At 42.9% G+C, this 22,699-nt stretch overlaps 1 protein-coding gene across 5 annotated transcripts in view; it reads right to left on the bottom strand.

The window, feature by feature from the left end:
• The window catches only part of PRICKLE2 (prickle planar cell polarity protein 2), a 345,342-nt gene that overhangs the window by 95,092 nt on the left and 227,551 nt on the right, over positions 1-22,699 (bottom strand). For all 5 annotated transcript variants that reach the window (XR_014295598.1, XM_082639435.1, XM_082639438.1 and 2 more), the window contains one exon: positions 5,742-5,925. Coding sequence is in view for 4 of the 5 variants with exons in the window: in XM_082639435.1 (XP_082495561.1) it covers positions 5,742-5,925 (184 nt within the window). In the remaining variant the exon portion in view is untranslated. The remainder of the gene's footprint in view (positions 1-5,741; positions 5,926-22,699) is intronic.

The raw sequence follows: 22,699 nt of genomic DNA, 5'->3' as shown, positions 1-22,699 counted from the left end.
TAAAAAGGAAAACTGTGGGGACTGTCACAAAGCGTGGGACTGGAGACTTAGTTTTGTATTGGGAGAGCGGGGTGGTCAGAGAGACTCCTAGAGGAGACACAGTTAATCTGACATCTGATGGATGAGTAATAGTCATTAAGTTAAAATGAAAAGCCAAATAAAGAATTTTAGGTACCCTCGGCAGAGAGATTTTAGAGTTTCACAGGGCTCAAAATCAGCTAATTCACCCCCATCTTTAGGTAGTACTGGACGGTCTATTTTGCCACATATGGAAGAATGCTTTGAAAGCCAAAAATTGGGCAATTACTTCTAGTATCCACTCTTCATCCTTCCTGCAACAGTTTGAAGTGAACGTTGAGAGTTCCAGACAAATAACCCAATGGCTATTCTTTTTTTTTTTTTTGGCGGTACGCGGGCCTCTCACTGTTGTGGCCTCTCCCATTGCGGAGCACAGGCTCCAGACGCGCAGGCTTAGCGGCCATGGATCATGGGCCCAGGCGCTCCGCGGCATGTGGGATCCTCCCAGACCGGGGCATGAACCCGTGTCCCCTGCATCGGCAGGCGGACTCTCAACCACTGCGCCACCAGGGAAGCCCCCCAATGGCTATTCTTTACGTGCAAAAATATGGTTAAGATCAAGGTAAAATGACTAACATTTGCTGACACCCACATTTGAGAACTCTCCATGGATACCTGGAGTATCCGAAACATCAATGAAAAGGACACTCAACTCAGGAGAAGCAATCTGATGGTCTCTTCAGATTTTCAAGGATCAGGAGTAGACGCACTAATAAAAAAAAAAAAAACATATCCTCATGTACCCAATGAAGTCTATCCACCCAGAGGATGCACCGGTTACAACATTTCTGGAGCGCAGTTTGGCACAATGAATCAAAAGTCTTAAAGAGGTTTACACGTGACCTATCCACCTCTAGGAATCGTGGTGAAGGGGAGGAGCAAGCAAGTGTACAGAAAGGGTGGCTGCTCGCGTTTACTTAATATAGAGCAAAGCTACCAAGGATGCACACGTTCAAAAATAAATTTTCAGTTCAGGGTTGTTCGATGGTGGTACTCTTGGCCTTTGGGAGGGGTCAATTCTCCTTTGAGCACGATCGTCTAATACTTTTCAGGCTGTTTAGCATCCAAGCCCCCACCCACTAAAATACTAGGGGAGTTCCCTAGTCATTTTGACAATAACTACCTGCTTCTGAGATTTTTTTTTTTTTTTTGATGTGGACCGTCTTTAAAGTCTTTATTTAATCTGTTACAATATTGCTTCTGTTTTCTGTTTTGGTTTTTTGGTCTCAAGGCATGTGGGATCTTAGCTCCCTGACCAGCAATCGAACCCGCATCCCCTGCACTAGAAGGCTAAGTCTTAACCTCTGGACCACCCGGGAAGTTCCCCCACCCCTCAACCCCCGCTTCTAAACATACATTTCCAAGCGCGCCCTAGTGGTGGGTGGTGCCACTACAGGTTAGTAACTACCAGTGGAGAACTATACAGCCACTCCCAAAGATAATCTGGGTCTAAATACAGAAAAAATGCAGAAAAAAAGTTCACGATACATAAACTGAGAAAAATTTCAGGATAAATGGATAGCATCATCACATTTTTGTCCAAAACAAAACAGAAATGTACCCCATATATATAGATACTTGTTACACACATGCAAAAAAGGTTGGAAAACAATTTTCCTTGGTTGGGAGAATTATGAGTGATTTTTATCTGCTTTCTTTCTTCTTATCTTTCCCTTTTTCTCAATGGGCAAGTCTTCCCATTATAGAAGGAGAAAGCTATTCCTGTTTTGGAGGACAAACGGTGACCCACCTGTCACCTGCTCCTCCCACCATTTCACTTCTTGTTTTGACTTCTCGGGAGGATGGCAGGATCCACCTCGGAGAGCACTGGCCTCTGCTTGAGCAGCGTGGGATCACCTTTTTCACTCTGCCAAACACTCAGCCTCCGTTCAAGGCAGCAGCTATAACACCAGGGCTAGGACCTGGTAGGTGCTCGAATAAAGGTTTGCTGAATTGAGTCATCCTTTTCTTGTCCTGATTGGGCCAGACTTGTGCTGACATGTCCTCCAGGTTCCACCATTACTTTTACCCCGTGGTTCTCAACTGGGGTGCCCAGCTCATCCCTCAGGGGCAACGGGCAATATCTGGATACATGTTTGGTCATCCCAGTGTTGTGGGGAGAGGGTGGTGAGTGCTACTGACATCTAGTCGGTGGGGGCCAGGGACACTGCTAATCATCCTACAATGCACAGGACCGCGCCGACACCAAGAATTATTTAGCTTAAGATATCAATAGCACTGAGATTGAGAAACCCTGTTCACCGTTTTCCTTTCTTAAAGCTTGTTAAATCATTTCCAAATTCTTCCTAAAGTATTATCTACTGTAAAGGTATCACCATAGCAACTCTAGGAGACAGGGCACATACAATGAATTGCTCAAGCCCGAAGAGAAATTGGAGCCTTATAGGTGACTTCAGATGGTCAATCAGGGAAGACTCCAGTTCTCTGCTCCGCCTCCGCAGGGCTCTCTGGATAATACTAAACACCTCATTTGCAGCGAGCAGAGGCAAAGGATCTGGGCAACTTCTTTGATCAGTTTTCAGTCCAGCCATTAAAAAGTAAAAGATAGAAGCCTATCTTTTCCAGCATCGACTGTTATATTTCTCATTTTCCACACTATTTTAAGAAGGTTGCGTTTTGCAGCTAATGGGTTTTTATAAAATTAAGTGCCCGTGTTCAAGAACACCTCCCTAAAACCGAGGTAACTTTCGTTCACGTTATATTGAACTGAAGGCATTTCTCAGAAGAAATAGAATAATAAAGAGTGTCACCTGAAGGCATATTACCAACCCCACGACCAGGGAATAAAATGAAAGGTTTCTAACAAGAAAGAAAACACATTACTTGGAACCCTAACTGGTCTTGACTATTTCTCCTCCAGCACAAAGCATTTTAATGTTCACTGTAATTTCTCTTGATAGAAAAATGGTTTTTCTCAAACCAGAGAGCACTAACATCATATTAAGCATCAGAATTTTTATTAGTAAAAGGCATTTAGGGTCTCAAATTTTTCTAAAAGCTACTAGGCAGCTTTTAAAAAAATCTTTAAACCTATAATCAGTTCCATTAATAATAGACTTTAAAAGATCTCATAATTAATTTTGAAGACCATTTTTTTCATGCAACATGATGCCCTGAAACACCTTTAATACAAATCCATATTTTATTGGCAAATATGGAGCCCTTCAAAGGGCTTAAAGAGACAGTCTCTCTCTGGAGAACAATTTCCTTTCTAATCATCTGTATCATATAGGTTTGAGTAAGTATAGGGAATAGAGAAAACCATTTAAAGAAAAATACAGTTATAAGAGACGGGAATATCCTGCCACCTGACATAATTCAAACCACTTGTTAAATAGCATTAATCATTTTTTTTTAGTTTATTATTTATTTATTAAAAAATTTTTTTTTTGGCTGGGTTGGGTCTTCACTGCTGTGCGTGGTCTTTCTCTAGTTGCAGCGAGCAGGGCCTACTCTTCATCACAGTGCGTGGGCTTCTCTTGTTGCGGAGCACAGGCTCTAGAGCGCAGGCTCAGTAGTTGTGGCACATGGGCTTAGTTGCTCCCTGGCATGTGGGATCTTCCTGGACCAGGGATCGAACCCGGGATCGAACCCGTGTCCCCTGCAGTGGCAGGCGGATTCTTAACCACTGCGCCCACAGGGAAGTCCTAGCATTAAGCATTTTCTTTCAAAACAAATCAAAGAAAGTCATTTTATGTTTTCCAAAGACGTTCACTTTGGATGAGGCAAGTGGCCTTCAAAAATACATAAGCACTTACTTTTGTAATTGGTGAATGTAACCAAGACCTTTAGCTTCTGCAACTGTCTGTTCTCTTGGGGCAGTAGAAAATGTTCTCTGAATATGAGCATCATAGAATGGTATTTAATGGCCTTAGAAAAGAATCTACCTAAGCAGGGAACTGAAAATAGCTTAACGTTGGAATTTCAGGGCCCAACTCAGCAGGAAGCAATGTGAAAAAAAGAAGGGTGCGTCTCCTAGAAGCTGCTGGAAATGAGGTGAGCAAGAAAACGAAACAAGCTCACAGCTGTATCGAGGTGTGAAAACTCACTGCTCAAGTACTGCCAGTAGACTTGTGATGTCAAACACAGATATTCAGTCACCCACCACCTCATCTGAGTTTCCAGAAAAACTCAATCAAATACGCTCATTCTTCTTCAACTTATTCTTTAATAATACAGTCTTTACTGGAACAGAAGAAAATCAAGATATAACCTTAACCTACAAACTAAGAGAGAACACACTTCTTTCTTTCTGCTGATAACCCAACACAGAAGTCCCTTCAATTCTCATGGAGATTATTTTCTGTGAATGTTTCTATTCTAAGACATTTTCTTCCTAGTAAGAATCAGAGTAGAGATCACAAACCGGAAGTGCCTGTAGGGCGTAGGAAGATTAACACAAAAGGATGCAATGGGCTTAGTGGAGACTAGGGTGACTTGGAGAGTCATTCTTTCTAAACACTTCCTGCAAAGAAGTACTAGTGCTCAACTCAATGGCCTGCACACAAATCCCTGAAGAGTAAGATTTTAAACTTTAAAATTAAAATTTCCTAATTTTTAAGTGTTAGTAATTTTTAAGTATTAGTGATTAATTCAAAATTTAAACAATCCTTTGCTGGCTAAACGAATCCTGCCTGTGTGCTTGATTTCATCTGTTAATTTACAACCTCAGAAAGAAAGAAGAAGAGTAAGAAATGGCTAACGAAAGACGAGATCGGGTGCATTCAGGGTGGTATGGCCATAGACAAGAAATAGCTAACCAAATAGATGTTATCAGGGTCCCATCCTTAAGTTCTTGGTGAATTCTTAGGTCTTCCCTAACCATGAAGAGCCTTTTCTAAAAGCATCACCACATCTAAAGTTCCTGACTTCACATTTTAGGGTTTTTAAGCTTCAAAACATTGTCAGACATAGAGAAGATCTCCAGAGAAAGAAACTTCTTGTGTCAGAGGAAGGGTATAGTGGTCACACACTTAAGATTCTGATAAACCTGTGTCTCAAAGACGCACAGGGAAGATCATGACAATATCCATCTTACAGGAGGGGCTTCTAAACCAACATGAGGCTCGTGGAAGAGAAAATTCCAAGTACCAAGAAATGCAAAGCAGAAGCTGTATATCACTGAGAGAAATGCAGTGAAACGAAAGAAACCAAGTTCATCTAACCAAGCTAATAATATTTACAGCCTGTGGGCAGTGCCAAAATATTTCGGGAAATGTCAATGTCTTTCTTTGTAAAGCCAGGCCAAACTTTTGAACACAGCATTAGATCACTGGGAAGAATAAGGTAAATCCTTATTTCCTTACCCTCCTTTACAAAGAATCTTAACATTAAGATTGATGGCCAACTTCCCTCTCCAAAAATGAAGTTTCATTATCTAATGTTTCTAGACGTTTCTAGACCATCTTTTTTGGGGAACAGTTAAAAATGGCAATACAGAATGAATTAGCCATGGCCCACCCAAGGCTCAGTTTCATTTCTCTTCCTGGTTTCCCACTGGGGCCCCAGACATCTTCATCCCATGTAGCCCCACTTCTCTGAATCAGCAAAGTCAACTCTCCCTTCTGAACTGGAATGAGGAAGGACGGGTAAGACAAAGGTAAAAGCCAACCCCACAACTGCCCTCCTGACAAGAACGGTACCTGTTCAGGCTTCAGCCCCGGCGGGACCCAGGCATACTCCTCCAAGGCGCAGCCTGAGTCGTCATCCGAGGTCGAGTTCCTCTGGAAGTCAAACATGAGTTTGCTGACAGTCTTCTCCATCGCCAGGGGCATCACCGTCACCATGTGCTCCTCCTGAGGGCACTTGCAGTGCAGGCAGATCTTCCTGCAAGCAGCAAAGGCGGGAGGTGAGAAGGAAGGCAAAAGAAACCATGGTTTTCACTTGGCCTGCCACTCACCAGCCCTTGGATCCCAAACCATAAACACATTCCTTGGCAACCGGCTTCTGGCATCTGAAGCAGAGTTCCACAGCACGCCTGTCTTTGTAGAAGGCGTGGCACTGCATCCCTGGAAATGTCCTGAGCCATCAGAGGCCACCAGGTAAGCATGCTAAGGGTATTTAAACATGGACCGCAACCTTTTCTTCTACATCAGTATCCCAAGAGGAATGTCAAAATACCTCTTATTTTACTAGGTAGAACACTAGATATGGACCATGACCACAATTTCCTTGACTGGAAGAGTAATTAAATATACACAATACATATGCAGACCAGAAATATTACCAGTAGGTTTAACAAACAGTGACAACATTCCGTTTTTATAAAAGGTTTCTAGACCTTAGGGAAAGGAAGTGGTTATAAAAATAACTGCAGGTGAGATTTTCTTTAAGAAGAGCAAAAATATTTTTGCCCATTAAACAAAGCTGACCCTAAGATCTCATGGGAAAGACATTTCCACCTCCACTAAAGATACTTGTAGGTTTGAAATTCTAATTAGAAACCCCAAATTAGCCCACGTTGGTAGCTTTTTTTTAATATACCAGAGGATCATGCATGTGAATTATTTCAAAAGATAGCAGCCAAAGATACAATTCTCTCCCCCAAATAAAACATTTCTCTTTTAAGATTACCATCTGTTCCCTTTTCCATGGCTACAAAAATGATGCAGCAATAAAAACGCTGATGTCAGCAACACAAGAGCATTTCTAGCTTCTACCAGTAAAATAAAAAGAAAGGAAAAAAATAAAGAAGGAAAAAATTTTAAGAAAATAAGCTGTTGTACCTGTATTCTGACCTTCAGAATTAGTTTCAGTAGCACCTTATAAAACTGATGAAACAGCCCAGAATTCTAATCCCCATGCGCCTGAATTTTTTGACAACAGCTTTGTGAAGATATAATCCACACACCATAAAATTCACCATTTTAAAGTCTACAATTCATTGGTTTTTAGTATATTCTCAGAGATGTGAAAGCATCACCACTAATTTTAGAACATTTTCTTCACCCTCAAAAGAAACTCCATGTGCATTAGCGGTAACTTCCCACCTTCCCCTCCCCCCAGGTCCTGACAACCACTAATCTATTTCCTGTCTCTAAGGTTTTACCTGTACTGGAAATTTCATATAAATGGAATCTTACTATATGCAGTCTTTTGAAACTGGCTTGTTTCACACAGCCTGATGTTTTCAAGATAAATCCATGTTGAAGCATGTGTCAATCTTTCATTTCCTTTTATTGCATTATAATATTCCATATACTAAATTTTGTTTATCCATTTATCAACTGGTAGACATTTGGATTGTTTCCACTTTTTAGTTTTTTTGAATAATGGTGCTTTATTTATGTACACGTTTTTTTGTATGGATATATGTTTTCAATTCTCTTGGGTATTTACCTAGGAATGCAATTGCTGGGTCATACAGTAACTTTATGTTTAACATCTTGAGGAACTATCAAACTGTTTTCCAAAATATCTGCTCTTTTTTACATTCCCACCTGTTAATGAACGAGTGCTCCATTTTCTCCACATTCTTGCTGCACTTGACATTGCCTTTCTCTTTGATTGTTGCCTAGTGGGTGTGAAGTGGTATCTTACAATGGTTTTGATTTGTACTTCCTTAATGACTAATGATGTTAAGCATTTTTTATGTGCTTATTATATATCTTCTTTGGAGAAATGGCTATTCAAATCTTTAGTTCATTTAAAACTGTCTTTTTATTGTTGAACTGAAAGCATTCCTTATATACTTTCTGGATACAAGTCCTTATCAGATATATACTTTGTAAAAATTTTCTCTCATTTGGTGGGCTGTCTTCCCTTTCTTGATGACGTCCTTTGAAACACCTAAGTTTTTGGTTTTGAGGAAGTCCAATTTTTTTTGTTGTTCCTTATGCTTTGGGTATTATATTTAAGAAACCGTTGCTTGATCCAAGGTCATTAAGATTTACTCTTGTATTTTCATCTAAGAGTTTTATGGTTTTAGCTCTTTTTTTTTTTTTTGCGGTACGCGGGCCTCTCACTGTTGTGGCCTCTCCCGTTGCAGAGCACAGGATCCGGACGCGCAGGCTCAGCGGCCATGGCTCACGGACCCAGCCGCTCCCGGCATGTGGGATCTTCCCGGACTGGGGCACGAACCCATGTCCCCCATTCTGAGTTGCGTTTTGTATATGGCAGGAAGTAGGAGTCCAACTTCATCTTCATGTGCCTATCTAACTGTCCCAGCACCATTCAATTGCATTGACCTTTGTCAAAAATCAATTGATCATAAATGTAAGGGTTTATTCTGGGCTCTCAATTCTATTCCATTGATCTATATGTGGATCCTTATGCTAGTACCATACTGTCTTGATACTGTAGTTTTGTAGTAAGTTTTGAGATTGTGAAGTGTGAGTCCTCCAACTCTGTTTTTTTTTTTAATTCAAACAGAAAGTCACAAAAATTATAATCATCCTCATCAGTTCACTCAGTCTCTGTTCTTCTTTTAAAAAATTATTTTGGCTCTTCTGGGCCCCTGACATCTGAATTATCAATATAAATTTTAGGGTGCCAATTTCTGCAAAAAATCAAGCTGGGATTTTGATAGGGACCGCACTGAATCTTTAATTTGGAGAGTATTGCTATCGTAACAATATTAAGTCTTCCAATCCATGAACAAAGAACATCTTCCCATTTATTTCAGTTTACTCGAATTTCTTTCAATGATATTTTGTGGTTTTCAGGTACAAGTTTTGCACTTCTTTTGTTAAGTTCATTCCCAAGTATTTTATTCTTTTTGACGTTATTGTAAATGGAACTGTTTGCATAATTACATTTTCAGATTGTAGTGTATAGCAACACAAATGATTTTTGTACCTTGATCTTGTATCTTACAATTTTGCTGAACTGGTTTATTAGTTCAAATAGTGTGTGTGTGTGTGTGTGTGTGTGTGTGTGTATTCCTTAGGATTTCCTATATACAAGATCACATCATCTGTGAATAGAGACAGCTGCATTCCTTCCTTTCCAATCTAATGCTGATTTTTTCTTTATCTTGCCTTATTGCCCTGGCTAGGTCCTCCAGTGAACAGAAGTGGCAAGTGTGGAGCTCTTTGTCTTGTTCCTGACCTTCACCATCAAGTATTACATAACTGTGGGGTTTTTGGTAACCTTCCTTTTTTAAGTTGAAGAAGTTTCCTTCTATGCTAGTCATTGAGTGTTTTTATCAACAAAGGGTGTTGGATTTTGTCAGATGCTTTTTTGCATCTATTGAGATGATCAGTCGGTTTTTGTCCCTATTCTTTTAATGTCTTGGCCTGAATTTTGACACCAAAATGCATTTAAAGAAACAAAATCAGTTTTGTCCAGCCAAGTGAGGCTTGTCAGATTCTCCCACTTCCTGCCTTTCATCCGACTGAAGATATACCCAGACAGAATGCACATTTGGATCTGGTTTGCATCTCCAACCTCAGAGAAGTTTCATCCAAACCCTGGCTATTGCTTTTAAAAATAGTCTGAGCTCATTTTAACAGTAACTCTTTAATTAATCAGCTACTGTAAAGAAGTCAGGGGTCTTGGGAAGCAGTCAGGGTTTTGGGTTTTTTTTCCCTCCAAAACTTTTTTGTCAGTTTATGACTTAAGGGAAGAAAAAAGTTTCAGTGTGTTTAAGCAAGTTGAGGAAGCTCTTTGGTAACTAATGGTTTTTTTAGTAGAAAGTCATACTTTTAGACCAAAATGTAGAGATCTTTCTTCTAAATGCAGTCTCCAGAATATTCATCAAGGAAACTCATTTATTCAGCAAGGCAGGGAACAGCACACTTTTTAACGCTGGATGGACATAATCTAATGAACTTCGAAGCTCCAGAAGAAGGAACAAAGAAAAGATGAAAGCAAAACACAGAATTAAAGAACCGGATCCATAATGAGTCTCATTGAGTAGAAGCCTGAACAGAAGGGAGAAAGGGGCGAGGGCTTCGGGCCCTCTTTAGTCATTCAGCAAATAACCACCAAGTACCTACCATCCGCCAGGCACTGCTCTAGGCACTACTGATACCCAGCCAAAACAAATAAAGATCCCCCCCCATAGAACCTATATTCTCAGAGGGGAAGAAACAAACAATAAGCAACAAACATAACAAATCATTCGATCATATACAATAGCACGTTAAAGATGCTAAGTGCGACGCAAAACAAGCATGGTGAAGCCGGATAAGGGCAAAAGCAGGATTAGCGTGGAGGCACCGGAGCAGAATGCACAGCACCTGACTTGCTTACACCTGACACGCACGAGCCCAGATTCGCACGCCAGTCATCCGAGAAAGGAAATATCTCCCCCACTTTCCAGACAACAAAGGCTCAGAGAGTTTAAGCAACATGTTCAAAGTACACCTGAAATAGCCAGCAGAACAGAGATTCAAAGTAGGATCAATCTGACCCCCGAACCCTAATAAGAACCTACAGAGGGCATACCTGACTCCAACCAGAGAATAGCCTTTCACTCCTGAACAACAAACACATTAGGAAAAATCAAAACCAAAGAGGAAACAAGAAAAAGGAAAAAGAAAAAAAGGTAAATCAAAACCACAAGGACCTTACGTATTTTCCCTGCTAGCTGCCTGCCTTCCATTCCTCATTTATAATTAACGGGCACTTCTGTGGCAAGGCATTATTATTTGCAGAGAATCTTTAACCTTTGAGTGCTTCCATGACAGCCTTTGGAGAGACTAATTTAACAACTTCTGTTTACAAATGAGGAACGCAAGGCCCAGATGCTGAGAAAGGTGTGGAGGGGTCAGAGGTAAAGCTGAGAGCATTCCTCTTGGTCCTCACATCTTTCTCTCCCTCTTGGCAAAATGCACACAGCAACACCCAACAGCTCTCTGTTTCGACACACTGATTAAAGCTTTTCAGGAGTGCGTGGGGAAATATATGATTTGGCTTTTTTTTTTTTTAAATAGACATTTATGAAAATAGAACCTGCTAGTAAAGCAGGATTTCATTAAAGAACCCAATCATACAAAGCTTGCATTGGTTTCATTCTGTCAGAGGTGACATTCTACCTGTACCTAATTGGGTTTGTGAATGACAGGTCTCCAAGGAATAAGGCATGATTCAGAGAGCAGAGATCCTGCATCCTCCTTCCCCCTTCCCTCTACCCAGCAACAACCCTTGCCACCCCCCACCCGAAACCTGCAGCTGTAAATTCATTCGCTTCTGTATTCAGAAGCCACCAGTGGCTCTTCCATGAAATACACAATACCGGCAGGTGAAGGCTCTCTTGTGAACCGTCTCAAAGTACTCTGGTCATCTGCACCAGTGACCACACCATTTGCAAAATGACTAACAATTTATACTAATTAACTCACCTACCGTGATTCCGAACGATTCATTATAAATAGATTTGGGGGTGGTGTGTCTGCTGGGGGGGTGTCTCATCTTTGAGATGTTGACAGGTTATTTATAACACTGAATCCTGAACCACAATGTCTTGCTTTGTGTGAGAAGCGATAGGATGAAGGCAAGAAAGGAGTCTTCCGTTGTCACACGATGCTGACAAGTTCAAGTCATAAACTGCAGTTTTCTAGATTTGGATAGGGTTGGAAACACATCGTTAACTCCCCCCCCCCCCCCCGCTTTCCTTCTTTCTCTCTTTCATCCTCTTCTTCTTTTTTTAATGAGAGGAGAATATTTTTTGCAAAAGAACTCCCATGTGGAAACTCAATATATAAAACAGAGCTGCCTAAGTTGATGTGACAGAAGGAGGCCCGGAGCCCAACTTCTCTCGAGCTCAACCTTCTCCCAATATCCAGGCATTTTCATGGTCCTAACCTCCCAAGGGTTTCAAAGACACAAGTCTGGAAACCAGCATACTTCCCAGGACAGTTCAAGGTCATTTCTAGTATTATCAAAATATAAAGTAGGTGCCCAATCATTTGACAGATGGTAGAAAGACAAAAAGAAAAACAGAGGCTATCGATGGCTTTTAAGAGACAGATAATTCCTAATCATCAAACTCTGCAGATAATGATGATTCTAGTCATAGGAAATTGTATATCCGGTTTCTAAGACATTACGTGGAGATGACTGGGGAGCAGTGATGTGCCCCAATGACTCTGATTTGATAGGACTGAGACAGGGCCCCGGAAGTGCATGTCCACCAGCATTCCAGGTGATTCTGACATGCACTTGGAGGACATTTTTCTACAGCTAGCCTCCCAGTTAGAAGGGGAGCACCTGAGTCAGAGTATGGTCTGAAAACTGGCGTGTTCTACCAACATTACCGGATGGTCTCTGGACAATGTACTTTTTTTTTTTTTTTTTTTTTTTTTTTTTGCGGTATGCGGGCCTCTCACTGCCGTGGCCTCTCCCGTTGCGGAGCACAGGCTCCGGACGCGCAGGCCCAGCGGCCATGGCTCACGGGCCCAGCCGCTCCGCGGCATATGGGATCCTCCCAGACTGGGGCACGAACCCGTATCCCCTGCATCGGCAGGCGGACTCTCAACCACTGCGCCACCAGGGAGTCCCATGGACAATGTACATTTTTAAAACTGTTCCAGGGGATCTTTGCCCACCCCTCCTGACTACCACGTATTAAACTCTTATATCACTAAGCCCACCTGTCACTCACCTAGGTACCTCTGGGGCATGTGTGTGAAAAGATGCTGGTGAGAAGCAGGACCACACCAGCCACCAGAACAGTGTCTCTCACTGCCAGCCTGCTTTTGGTCCTGCCTTCTACCTCCCCTGTGGTATGGGCTTCTGTGTCCCAAGTCCATGGTCAGATCAGGTTCAGGCCACTTTTATGCACAGGGTCAAAGGACAGACTGCTTGAAGAGTGGCTCAGTCCCAACACAAATCAAGTGACAGATGAGGAATGCAAAGTTCTGGGCTCAATATGGCAACGCCTCAGGCAGCTGAGATCAGGTGTGGGAAAAGACATTTTTGTTAAAGACAGAGGGCTAAAAGAACCCAGAAGCCTCCATAGCTTTTTGCTAAATAATAAATGTGTCCTAGGTATTTAAACTCTTCCATGACTTGAGTTCACTAAAGGCAAAAGAATAACTCCTTTCATTCTTAATAAGAGGAAAAGAAGAAGCCTTTTTCTCCTATGGTAATTTAAAGCTACTACCGCCTTATCCTAAAAAGAAAAACAATATACAATGTATGTAGAAAAGAATCAGGAATTACAGATAAGCAAGAAGAAGAAAAATAATTCAAACACTCACAATCCCAGAGATAATCACTGTTAAACAGAAACAGCTGCTGGTCCCCTTTTCCCCTCATGTTAAGAAACCAGAGACCAGATTTCATTCTATGTGCACGCCATCAGCAAGGACCAAGACTCTGGCCCGAAATAAAAAGACATGAGCCAGAGCTACCCACACATGTACACACAACATTCTCGGCAGGAGATGTGCATTCTTCAGTGCAGATAAGTGGGTTTGCTCTGATCTGGTGCCCTGTAGCAGGATCAGAGAATTTATTTACGTAGCGTGGAAGACGCCAAAAACGTTGGAATTGCAATATACACTTACGGGTATCACAGAGTTAAGTTAGGTTCCTCAGATAAAAAACATCTGAAAACCAGATTTCTACAGCTATCAACTTCCAATTTTCTGTGCAAGTAGGGAGAGATGGGGCATGGATAATTTCAAACCACTAAGCCCCGGCTTTGAATTGTGTCTTTGTACATCGGTCGCAGACTCTCAGAGGTGTGATAACTTATGTCACTGCCAACCACCTAAAGGATCTGTCCTCGGCAGGCCAGACTCACGAGGGGCTGGGCAGGAGCCAGGCTTCCCCAGTCTGCTCTGCTGCCCGATTGCCTCAAATTTCCAATGAGAACTTATTGGAAACGTAGCACACACATGCAGAGCACCGGCCTAAAATGAGCTAAAAATTATTCTCAGTTTCCTGCACTCTGGAACACCTTTCCCACTTTACCTGTTTTTTTTGTTTGTTTTTTTTTTTTTTTACTAAAAAACAGGTAAGTATGTGTTTTGAGTGAAGAGAGATTGTACTGGGCTGCAGGCTGCCTGGATCTAATTGAATAAAGAAACAGTGCGTATTCTTAGCCAAAAAAGGCATCACCGTGCTGAGTAAGTGAGCCGGTGAGAATTGGAAGTGGGGTCCCCCTGCTTTAAGATATCGCTGAGATACTCCCGTGAGGAATAAGTCAGAATTGTCAAAACTGAACTATCACAAAGAACACTACCTGTTCCCCTCCAAAATCACATGCGTCACATGATCACATGACCCACGCACAGGGCTTCAGCTCCTACCTTCCACACGCCTCACAAAAACACAAGTGGAGGATCAGAAGACAGGAAGGAAGGCAGGCGGGATATATACTTGAGGAGGCTGGCTTGAAACGAAATGAGATAAGGATGCTGCGAGAGGCGGAAGTCTGTCCCCAGAGGATCAAGGACTCCACACCACAGGTCTGAGCCCCAGGGCCCTGACTCCAGTACGTACTTTGCTACTGGAGGATGGCCGGTAAGGGTGAACACGGCAGCTGTATTTCTAATATTAATATTATTTCTTACATTTACAAAAGGTTTATAATAGTCATTTTGTTTCACAGTTTATCTCCTTTATTCATTCTCAGCAGCCCTATAAAGTTGGCATTTTCATCCATTTCACGCAGATGAACTATGAGTTCTACAAACTCACAAGCAACTCGACTGAAGTTATACAGACTAGAACCTACGCCGTCTGACTCCAAGCCCAAGGTTCTTCCCACCACCTTGTTTTAAGGAGAGTGGCCAAATCTTCCTTCTTTTCTTCTGTGCATCTTTCCATCCTTCCCTGCATCTGTCCAACCATCCTTCCATCCATATCCATCCAACCACCCAGGCAGACAACAGTGATTGAGCAGGTACTGTGTACTAGGCACTGTATGAAGATGCCGGGCATATAGCAGTGATTCAGACGGTATCTCTAACCTCACAGGGCTTCAAGTCAAGTGAGGAAGACAGACAACAGTCAGGTAAACACATAGATAAACTTGCCATTTATAGGTTGTGATAAGTGTCATGACGGAAACAAGCAAGGAGATAAGAGAGGGGCCGAGGATGGAACAGGAAAGGCCTCCCCACTGAAATGACATGTGAGGTGTGACTAGAAGACGAAGTAGGAAGCAGCTCTGAGAAAGACCAGGGAGAGAGTTTTCCAGGCAGAGGGAAAGCAAGCAGAGGCTCTGAGGTGGGGAAGAGTGTGGCATGAGTCATTCTCAGGAGGTGGTGTGCGGCCTCCCCTCCCCCATCACTGTCGTCCTGGATGACAGTGACCAAACTGGCTGAGCCACTGCCTGTCCCAAAGCCCAAGCAGCGACGTGAGATTCAGGGGACGGTGCCATCTTAATGGGTGAGGAAAGCTCTTCCTTTCTCCTTAATTCCCTTCCCCTTGGAATTCCTATATTCCTCTGTCTTGATACCCAGACGTTGGCATATCCTGTTATTTGCAGCCTCACTGGCTCCTTTACCCCCTCCCCCCAGCCACAATACTGTGTTTTTCCCCTTTTTTGGCAAACACTCCGTCTGAATGAGGGACCCAGGCATGAACCTTGACACTCGCCATGTCTGGAAGCAAGATTTCTATCTCTGTGAGAAAGGAAAAACGGTTTCCTAAAAAACACAGAGGCTCAAGGGCGGAGACTGTGACAGGGCCAGCTGGGTACGAGGTTGGTGCCAGCACAGAGCCAAAACCCGCTGCCAGGCCCGTCCAACTCCCTGCCCTCCGCCCGGGCTCCAGGGGCTCTGGCCATCTGCACCTAGAGGAGGTTCTCTCTCCCAGGCACTGCCAAAGTTGCTACAGGATCATCTTTAGTGGCAGTTGTTTCCTCTCTTAATATGTCAATTCATATTTCCATGAAGAAACATACTTCAGACTAATTTATCTTGGAATTTTTAGCAGTGGAAACACATTTCCTTTAAAAAAAAATAAGCCTGTTGGATGACTTTTCATATTCTGAGTATCTCTTACCAGACTCTGATTTCCAGGTCTGATGTCTCAGCAATTGAGGAATGATGTCTTGGATTGGGTTTCCCCCGAATCAGATCCTTGGAAGGCATCTGAACATAAAGAAGTTTGGGAGGTGACCCAAAAAAGGCCTGAGAGGGAATTGGAGAAGGGAAGCAGGGAAGGATGCTTACGCAGGGAGAGGTAATGAGCAGCTGAAGCTCTGGGCAACTGAGACTCATTTCAGTTGAGGAGCTTCGGGAGATGGTATAGAACATTCCTGAGAGATGTTCCACTGGAGAATCAAGGAGGCAGGAGTACTTATCCCCCAATTCCCAACAGTCACTGGGTGAAGACCACACCTGGGCCCCTGTGGCCCACCCCACACACGAGACAGGCAGGCTAGAGCAGAGAGTTACAGCTGCTACCGAACGAGGAACCATGGGTCAGGGTACCCTGGAAAGGTGAGTGCCAAGGGGGAAGAGGGTATTACTGCAAGTGTTCGCTGAAGGCAGCTTCATTTATTAAACAAGAATTCACTGAACATCTACTGTGTACTATGCATTCTGGTGGTGGTTGTGAGGGATTAAAACAAAACAGTAAGGAGCCCCTATCTGACTGGGACACAAAGATCTAGGCCACAAGGAGCTAGAGCATAAATCTCAAAGTCAAGAGTACTTGTGGGATTAGTTAAAAGAGTGTCCTTGTTCCTAGGAGATAGACGCTGAAATACATACAGGTAAAGGATTATGTTTGTCATTTATTTTCAAAGGGTTGAGCCAAAATAATAATCTATGTGTATGCATCGCGGGCACATGCAAAAAAGAGAGGGAGGAAGGGAACAAGCAGCACAAAAGTGCCAAATGTCAGCCACAGACATTTCTAGAAGGGTGTCTGGAAGTTCATTATGCTATTCTTGTAAACTGTATATAACACTGCAAGTTTTCAAAATACGTTTTGAAACAAAGTGAACAGTCCTGTGACTTTGTTGTTAGGTCAGTTATTAATAGAAAACCTACCATGGGCTGGGCACTGCATACAACTTGCTGAGTAGGAGGTTGCTAGGTAAAAAGAGAAGGAAGGAGTATCCCTGACAGTTGAATAAAGGCACGAGGTGAGAGAGAACAAGGCGTCAACAAGATATTGAGAGGAGTCTAAGACGGTGACAAGCTAGCAGCTGGAGGACTACACATGCAACCCAGGTGAAGGAGTTTTAACTTTACTGTAAACATGTTCACAGGCTAGTGAGGAATCTGCCTACCAAACACGCAGCTAGCTAATTGAGCATCGTAATGAGTGGAAAGAGTGAGCCCTCAAAGGAAAAGAACTTGGCTACTGATGGTGTCTCCATGGCAACACTGCTACCTCCATCACTGCATCCGTAGGAAAGGCTGTGGGTACCTAGAGAAGCTCTGATTTCCTGAACTGCTGTCAGACCAACCGCCTCCCTAAGAAGAAACCAAGAAACCAAGGTTTCTCCCTTGGTAGAAACCAAGGTAGATCCAGGCATAACCAATGGTTATGCCTGGATCAATTCCTCCATTTCTCTTTGTCCATATGTTAACCATGATTTTACGGCATGTATGCTTTTGCTTCACTGGACATCGAGCAGATCATGTTCCAAGAGTTCCTCCTTTCCAGATGAGTCCTTCAGGGGAACAGTTTCTGAGGAAATGACTGCACACTCAATTCTAACACTCCTCACCTCCCAACTTCAAGAATTGGAAGACTCCAGAAAATATCTCTTTGTTTGCCTTTCTCTTCCATGCCACCTGCCCAAGTACTTGTTCAGTCTCTACCTCCTGTGTGTAAGAAGTTGGCTAAGCCCATGTAGACCAAATCTGAAGCATTAAATATCCCCTCAGTACTTAAAAACAATATATAGTGCAGTGGATTAAGATCTTGGAGGCACAGTGCCTTGGGTTCAAATCCTAACTGCCACTTCACTGAGTTGCTATTAGGATTAAATAACTGAATATCTACAGCACGCTGAATATAGTGAATTCTGACTCTGTGCCAGCTTGCTAGGCCCTATGCTCTGGGTAGGGACAAAAAGTAAAACAAGTCAATAAAAATAGTCATGGTTCTGGTTCTCTAGAAGTCAATCTAACCCCTACTAGTATATTCTAGTTGGGATGGAAACAGATCAATGGAAAACAGATGGGTGGCAAACAGGTCATTCCTACAAGTCTTTATGAAATACCTAGTATATACTTTAAGGTGTGCTGGACTCAGAAAGGTAATTGGATTATTATCTTTACCAAAGGATTACTTACCCGTTACCATCCTTCTAATATTTCAAGGTCACAGAAACGACCTTGGTTCTTAGCGAGATACAATAAGGCAGACAGGTTTGGATATTAAATTAATGACCCTGGGACTGATCAAGTACTTCAGAGCTGCCCACGCACTTCCAATTCAGGGAATTTTCTGAATTGCCAAAAATCTCTACAAAGTTAGTCAGAGGAACAAGGGTTATTATTGCCATTTTATAGAAGGAGAAGGGGCTCAAAGAAGCCAAGTGCTGTGGTTGCTACTGTGAAATGTGGTGTGTCTAGAACGCCACATCTACTTTTTCTCACCCTGAACCAGGAAGAGTCAAGTCAGTTTGGTTCTACTTCTAGGGTATGCTTTTTCCAACTTTCCTTTCGAAGAAGACATTTTCGGAGTGTACACCAGGTTCTGTGCTAAACACTTTCCCCGCATTCCTTAGTTAATCCTCACAGCAGCACAGTTAAGAGATGGGAATTATTAATATCACCCTCATTTTACAGATGGGAAGACCAAGGCTCAAAGTGTTTCTGAAACGTACTCAAGCTCCCACAGCTGGGAAAGGATGAAAATGGAAACGCAGACCTAGATCTGCTAGATTCCAGAGCCCTTCACCAAACACCTGAATGCCTTTCTGGGGCCCTGTCAGACTGACTGCACTGGTCCCTTAATCCATGTAAAACAAGTTGTGCTTTTCTCCCTGTTCACATAGAGGCCCCCACATCACTGGCAAGTCATAGGAAATTCTTAAGTGGCTGCTTATTAATAACATTTTCAGTTTATATTAGGCTGCCTTTCATCCAGGGGAACTCAGCCAGCTCCATACACAGAGAACCACTGAAATCCAGCCATTTCTGGTGTGGATGTGGGCCAGCTGGCGAGAGCATCCCTCAGGGGCTCGGCTTGTGGGGATTCTGGCAATGGTCACACCCTTCAAAACTTGACAGGGGCCCTTTAATACCCGTGCTGAAGGGCTGGAGGTAGAGACTTCCCAGAAATCCATGATCCTCAGTGAATGAGGCCAAGGCTCAAGATGACCCCAGCGGACTTGGGAAACAAGAGTGTCAAGAAACTGGGTGTTTACCAAATACCGAGGCTGGAAGTAAGGCCCTGCAATTGATATTGAGTTAGACACAACAGCGAGAGATGTTATTTTCAGGGGAGACCTGGCTTCAGTCAAGTCCAGGGAAAAACACAAAACCCATTTCTCAAGGTTTCCCAGAGGGGGGTACAGTCAAAAAAGGCAAGATGCTGATTTCCCTTCTTCAAGCCCGATCCATGGAAAGGTTTTTGTGGTTTTGTACTGAGCCATGACTAGTCTCTTCATGCTGCAGCAGTGAGAGGATGCAGGGAAGTACAGAGAAAGAAAATAACGTTTCCTGGTTTCATGTTTTATTGGAAAGAAGCCCTGGATGAATTGAATTCACATGGTCTACAGGAGTGAGACATTGCAAATATTTAAGAGTCTGTTATATTCAGATTTGACAAGGTGATGGTTGAAGGATCTATGTCCCCTAGACGCACCTCCTACCCCCAAACCTGGGGATGTAGCAACGCCCACGTGCTTTTGGCTGAGCTGAACAACAGCCCAGACTGTGGACTCCCTTGGTGCATGGGATGAGTGGCCTCTACTCACCATTTCTACCTTTACCCTTCTAGTCCAATTCACCATCGCCTCCTGCCTGGCAACAGCTTACTTATTCTTCCCTGTATCCACTCATTCCTTTCTAGAATCTATTTTCTACTAACTGTTTTGTTTTTTAAAACAATGGCGATAACACTCAACTCCCCTGCTGAAAAAGCTCCACTGGCTTCCCACTATAATTAGAATAAAGTACACACTCCCCAACCTTGGCCTCCGAGATACAATTTAATCTGGCCCTTTCCTGTCTCTCCAACTTCATTTTGACCCACTCCCCACCTTCTCTACCACCTTTCGGCCCCGATGACCTTTTGTTTGTCCTTTGTGCTTGTGTGTGTGCCAAGGCCATCCCTCTCTTAGGATCTTTGCAGTGGCTGTTTTACTGCTTGGAGCATCCTACCCTGAGCTCTTTGAGCTGGTCTATTTTTCATTATCCATGTAATCACTCAAAGGCACCTCCACCAAGAACCCTAAAAAAATTGCCCACTTTCCCTTCTCATTCACTCTCCATTCTATTATCCTTTAATTTTTTTCTTAACATTTGTCACTGTCAGAAACTATTTTACCTGTTGCTGTATCTATTAAATGTTTTTCCCACGATAATATAACTTCCAAAAGCTCAAGGAGGTTACCTTGTAACTAGAACAATAAGCATTCAGTAGGTAGTTCTTTAAAATTTTGAATCTCTAATACCCAGCCCAGAATCTAGCTTGGCAGTTCTTAACTAGAGGCTGAACACTTCATGGGCACACAAAGAAGATAGAATCATTATGTAAAATTTTCACTTTTTAATATGTATTTTATGGAATTACTAAAAACGTATACTGTTAAAATGATGCCAAAATGTACAGTATATGATCAGTAGTACATCAGCAAAACCACACCAAAGAAAGACTGTCTTCTTCCAGGATTAAACAAGACAAAGGAAAGTTAGGGCAGAGAAGAATATATTTATGTTGAGAACAACCAAGAACTGTATACCATAACTGCAGTGTAACTTAATTCCGCTAAGTGTACTGCAAAATGTCCAATATTTGAAAGAATGCCTTGAATATAGAAAGACTGAAAACCCCCAGTTTAACCTAAAGTAAATGTTCAAAAAAACTGTTGAACTGTTAAGTGAATAAATAAATAAAAAGTATCTGAAACAGAGAAGAAAGAAGTACTCTTGTGGCTTTGGCATCTGAGACTACAGCCCTCAATTTACCCATCTGTAAAATGGAAGAGAACCAGGTAATTCTCCTTCCAGCTCCACAGAGCTTCATCTTATCTCCTGGGTAGCTTCGCAGAACAGTGATGTATTTCTATAGGGCCAAAGGATAGTTTCTTCCAGTCCCAAGTAAACCTTAGGAGAGTTTCCTGGATGAGTTTACAACTATCTACCATCCAATACAGCACTTCTTATTAACCTTTCAGGTGACTTTACACATTTAAGAATCTGATGGAAGGCGGGATCCTCTCCCCTAAAAGGGTGAACAGGACTTCCCTGGTGGCGCAGTGGTTGAGAGTCTGCCTGCCGATGCAGGGGACACGGGTTCGTGCCCCGGTCCGGGAAGATCCCACATGCCGCGGAGCGGCTGGGCCCGTGAGCCATGGCCGCTGAGCCTGTGCGTCCGGAGCCTGTGCTCCGCAACGGGAGAGGCCACAACAGTGAGAGGCCCGCGTACCACAAAAAAAAAAAAAAAAAAAGGTGAACATACATACATTCATAGAAAATTCTGCGTTTAATTTCACAAAGTTCATCAATCTTTGCTGGTCCTTTGGTGCTTGTGGATCCTGAGTTAAAACATACCTGGTTTAGAGAACTGGCTAAGTGTAAAAGGTCCTCTCTGCTATTCCTCACAGGCCCAGAGACGGTGCCTTATATCTTGCAGATGCTCCATTTCTCACTCTTTGCACTGTTTTCTTTTAAAAATTCAAAATGGCACACGATATCATCACAACCACTTAGGATGCTGAATCTTAGAAACTCAATGATACAGGATTGAAAACAATTTTTAATCATGGCAAGGGCAAACCACACTGGTGTTTACGCAGCCCAAGTGACAAGGTGAACGGAAGGCAGGTTCAAGCCAGGCTGATCAAAATCAAGCCCAGCGATCAGGCTATTTGCCTTTCAGAAGCCATTCAAGCAAGAACTCAAGCTCCTGTTGTTAAGAGAGGCACATGTGAATTCTTTGCTCTGCGTTTTCACCCTGCTTCCTAATGAGCTAGGTGTTTCAAAGTGGTGGCCCAACCTGCACAGGAAGCAGGGGAGGGGCTTAGGGGAGGGGATTCATTGTCCCAATTGGTGGCAAGCTTCTAGTCCTTACAGGCTCTCCAGGTGACTTCTGAGATGATGACCTCAAACGCAAGTAGGAGACTTAGGCAGTAATTTAAATGAACTCCTGAATCTTGATAGATACGCTGTCAGGAAAGGGCTTTAGCCGAGGGCATCACAGCTGTGATGCCCAAGAGCAGCCACTGCATATGCACTGGCCACCTAGCCAATGGCTGAGCTGCCCAGAGGATGCCTACAGGAAACAGTTCATTGTAAAGCAGGTATTCCTCTGGAAGCATCAGAGCAGGGAAGCTGGATAAAGACCCTACATCGCTGGTAATGAAAAGTGATGGGAACCTTAAGAATGGTCACCATATTAATTAGAACAACAGGATGTAGATCCCAGAGAAAGAAAAAAAAACTATGAAAACCTTAACTAAAACCTTCAAAAAGCTTTCAGGTCATCCACTTTGGGGAGGAAGAATAAATGCAGAGTAAGTGGAAAACAGAATTTCTTTTCATCATGCCTAAGCAATTAAGAGGTGTTT

The sequence above is a fragment of the Mesoplodon mirus genome (assembly GCF_964341445.2).
Source record: "Mesoplodon mirus genome assembly, chromosome: 12".
NCBI classification, from domain to species: domain Eukaryota; kingdom Metazoa; phylum Chordata; class Mammalia; order Artiodactyla; family Ziphiidae; genus Mesoplodon; species Mesoplodon mirus.
Note: the sequence above shows the minus strand (reverse complement) of the source record. Positions and strands in the feature narration are given on the sequence as shown.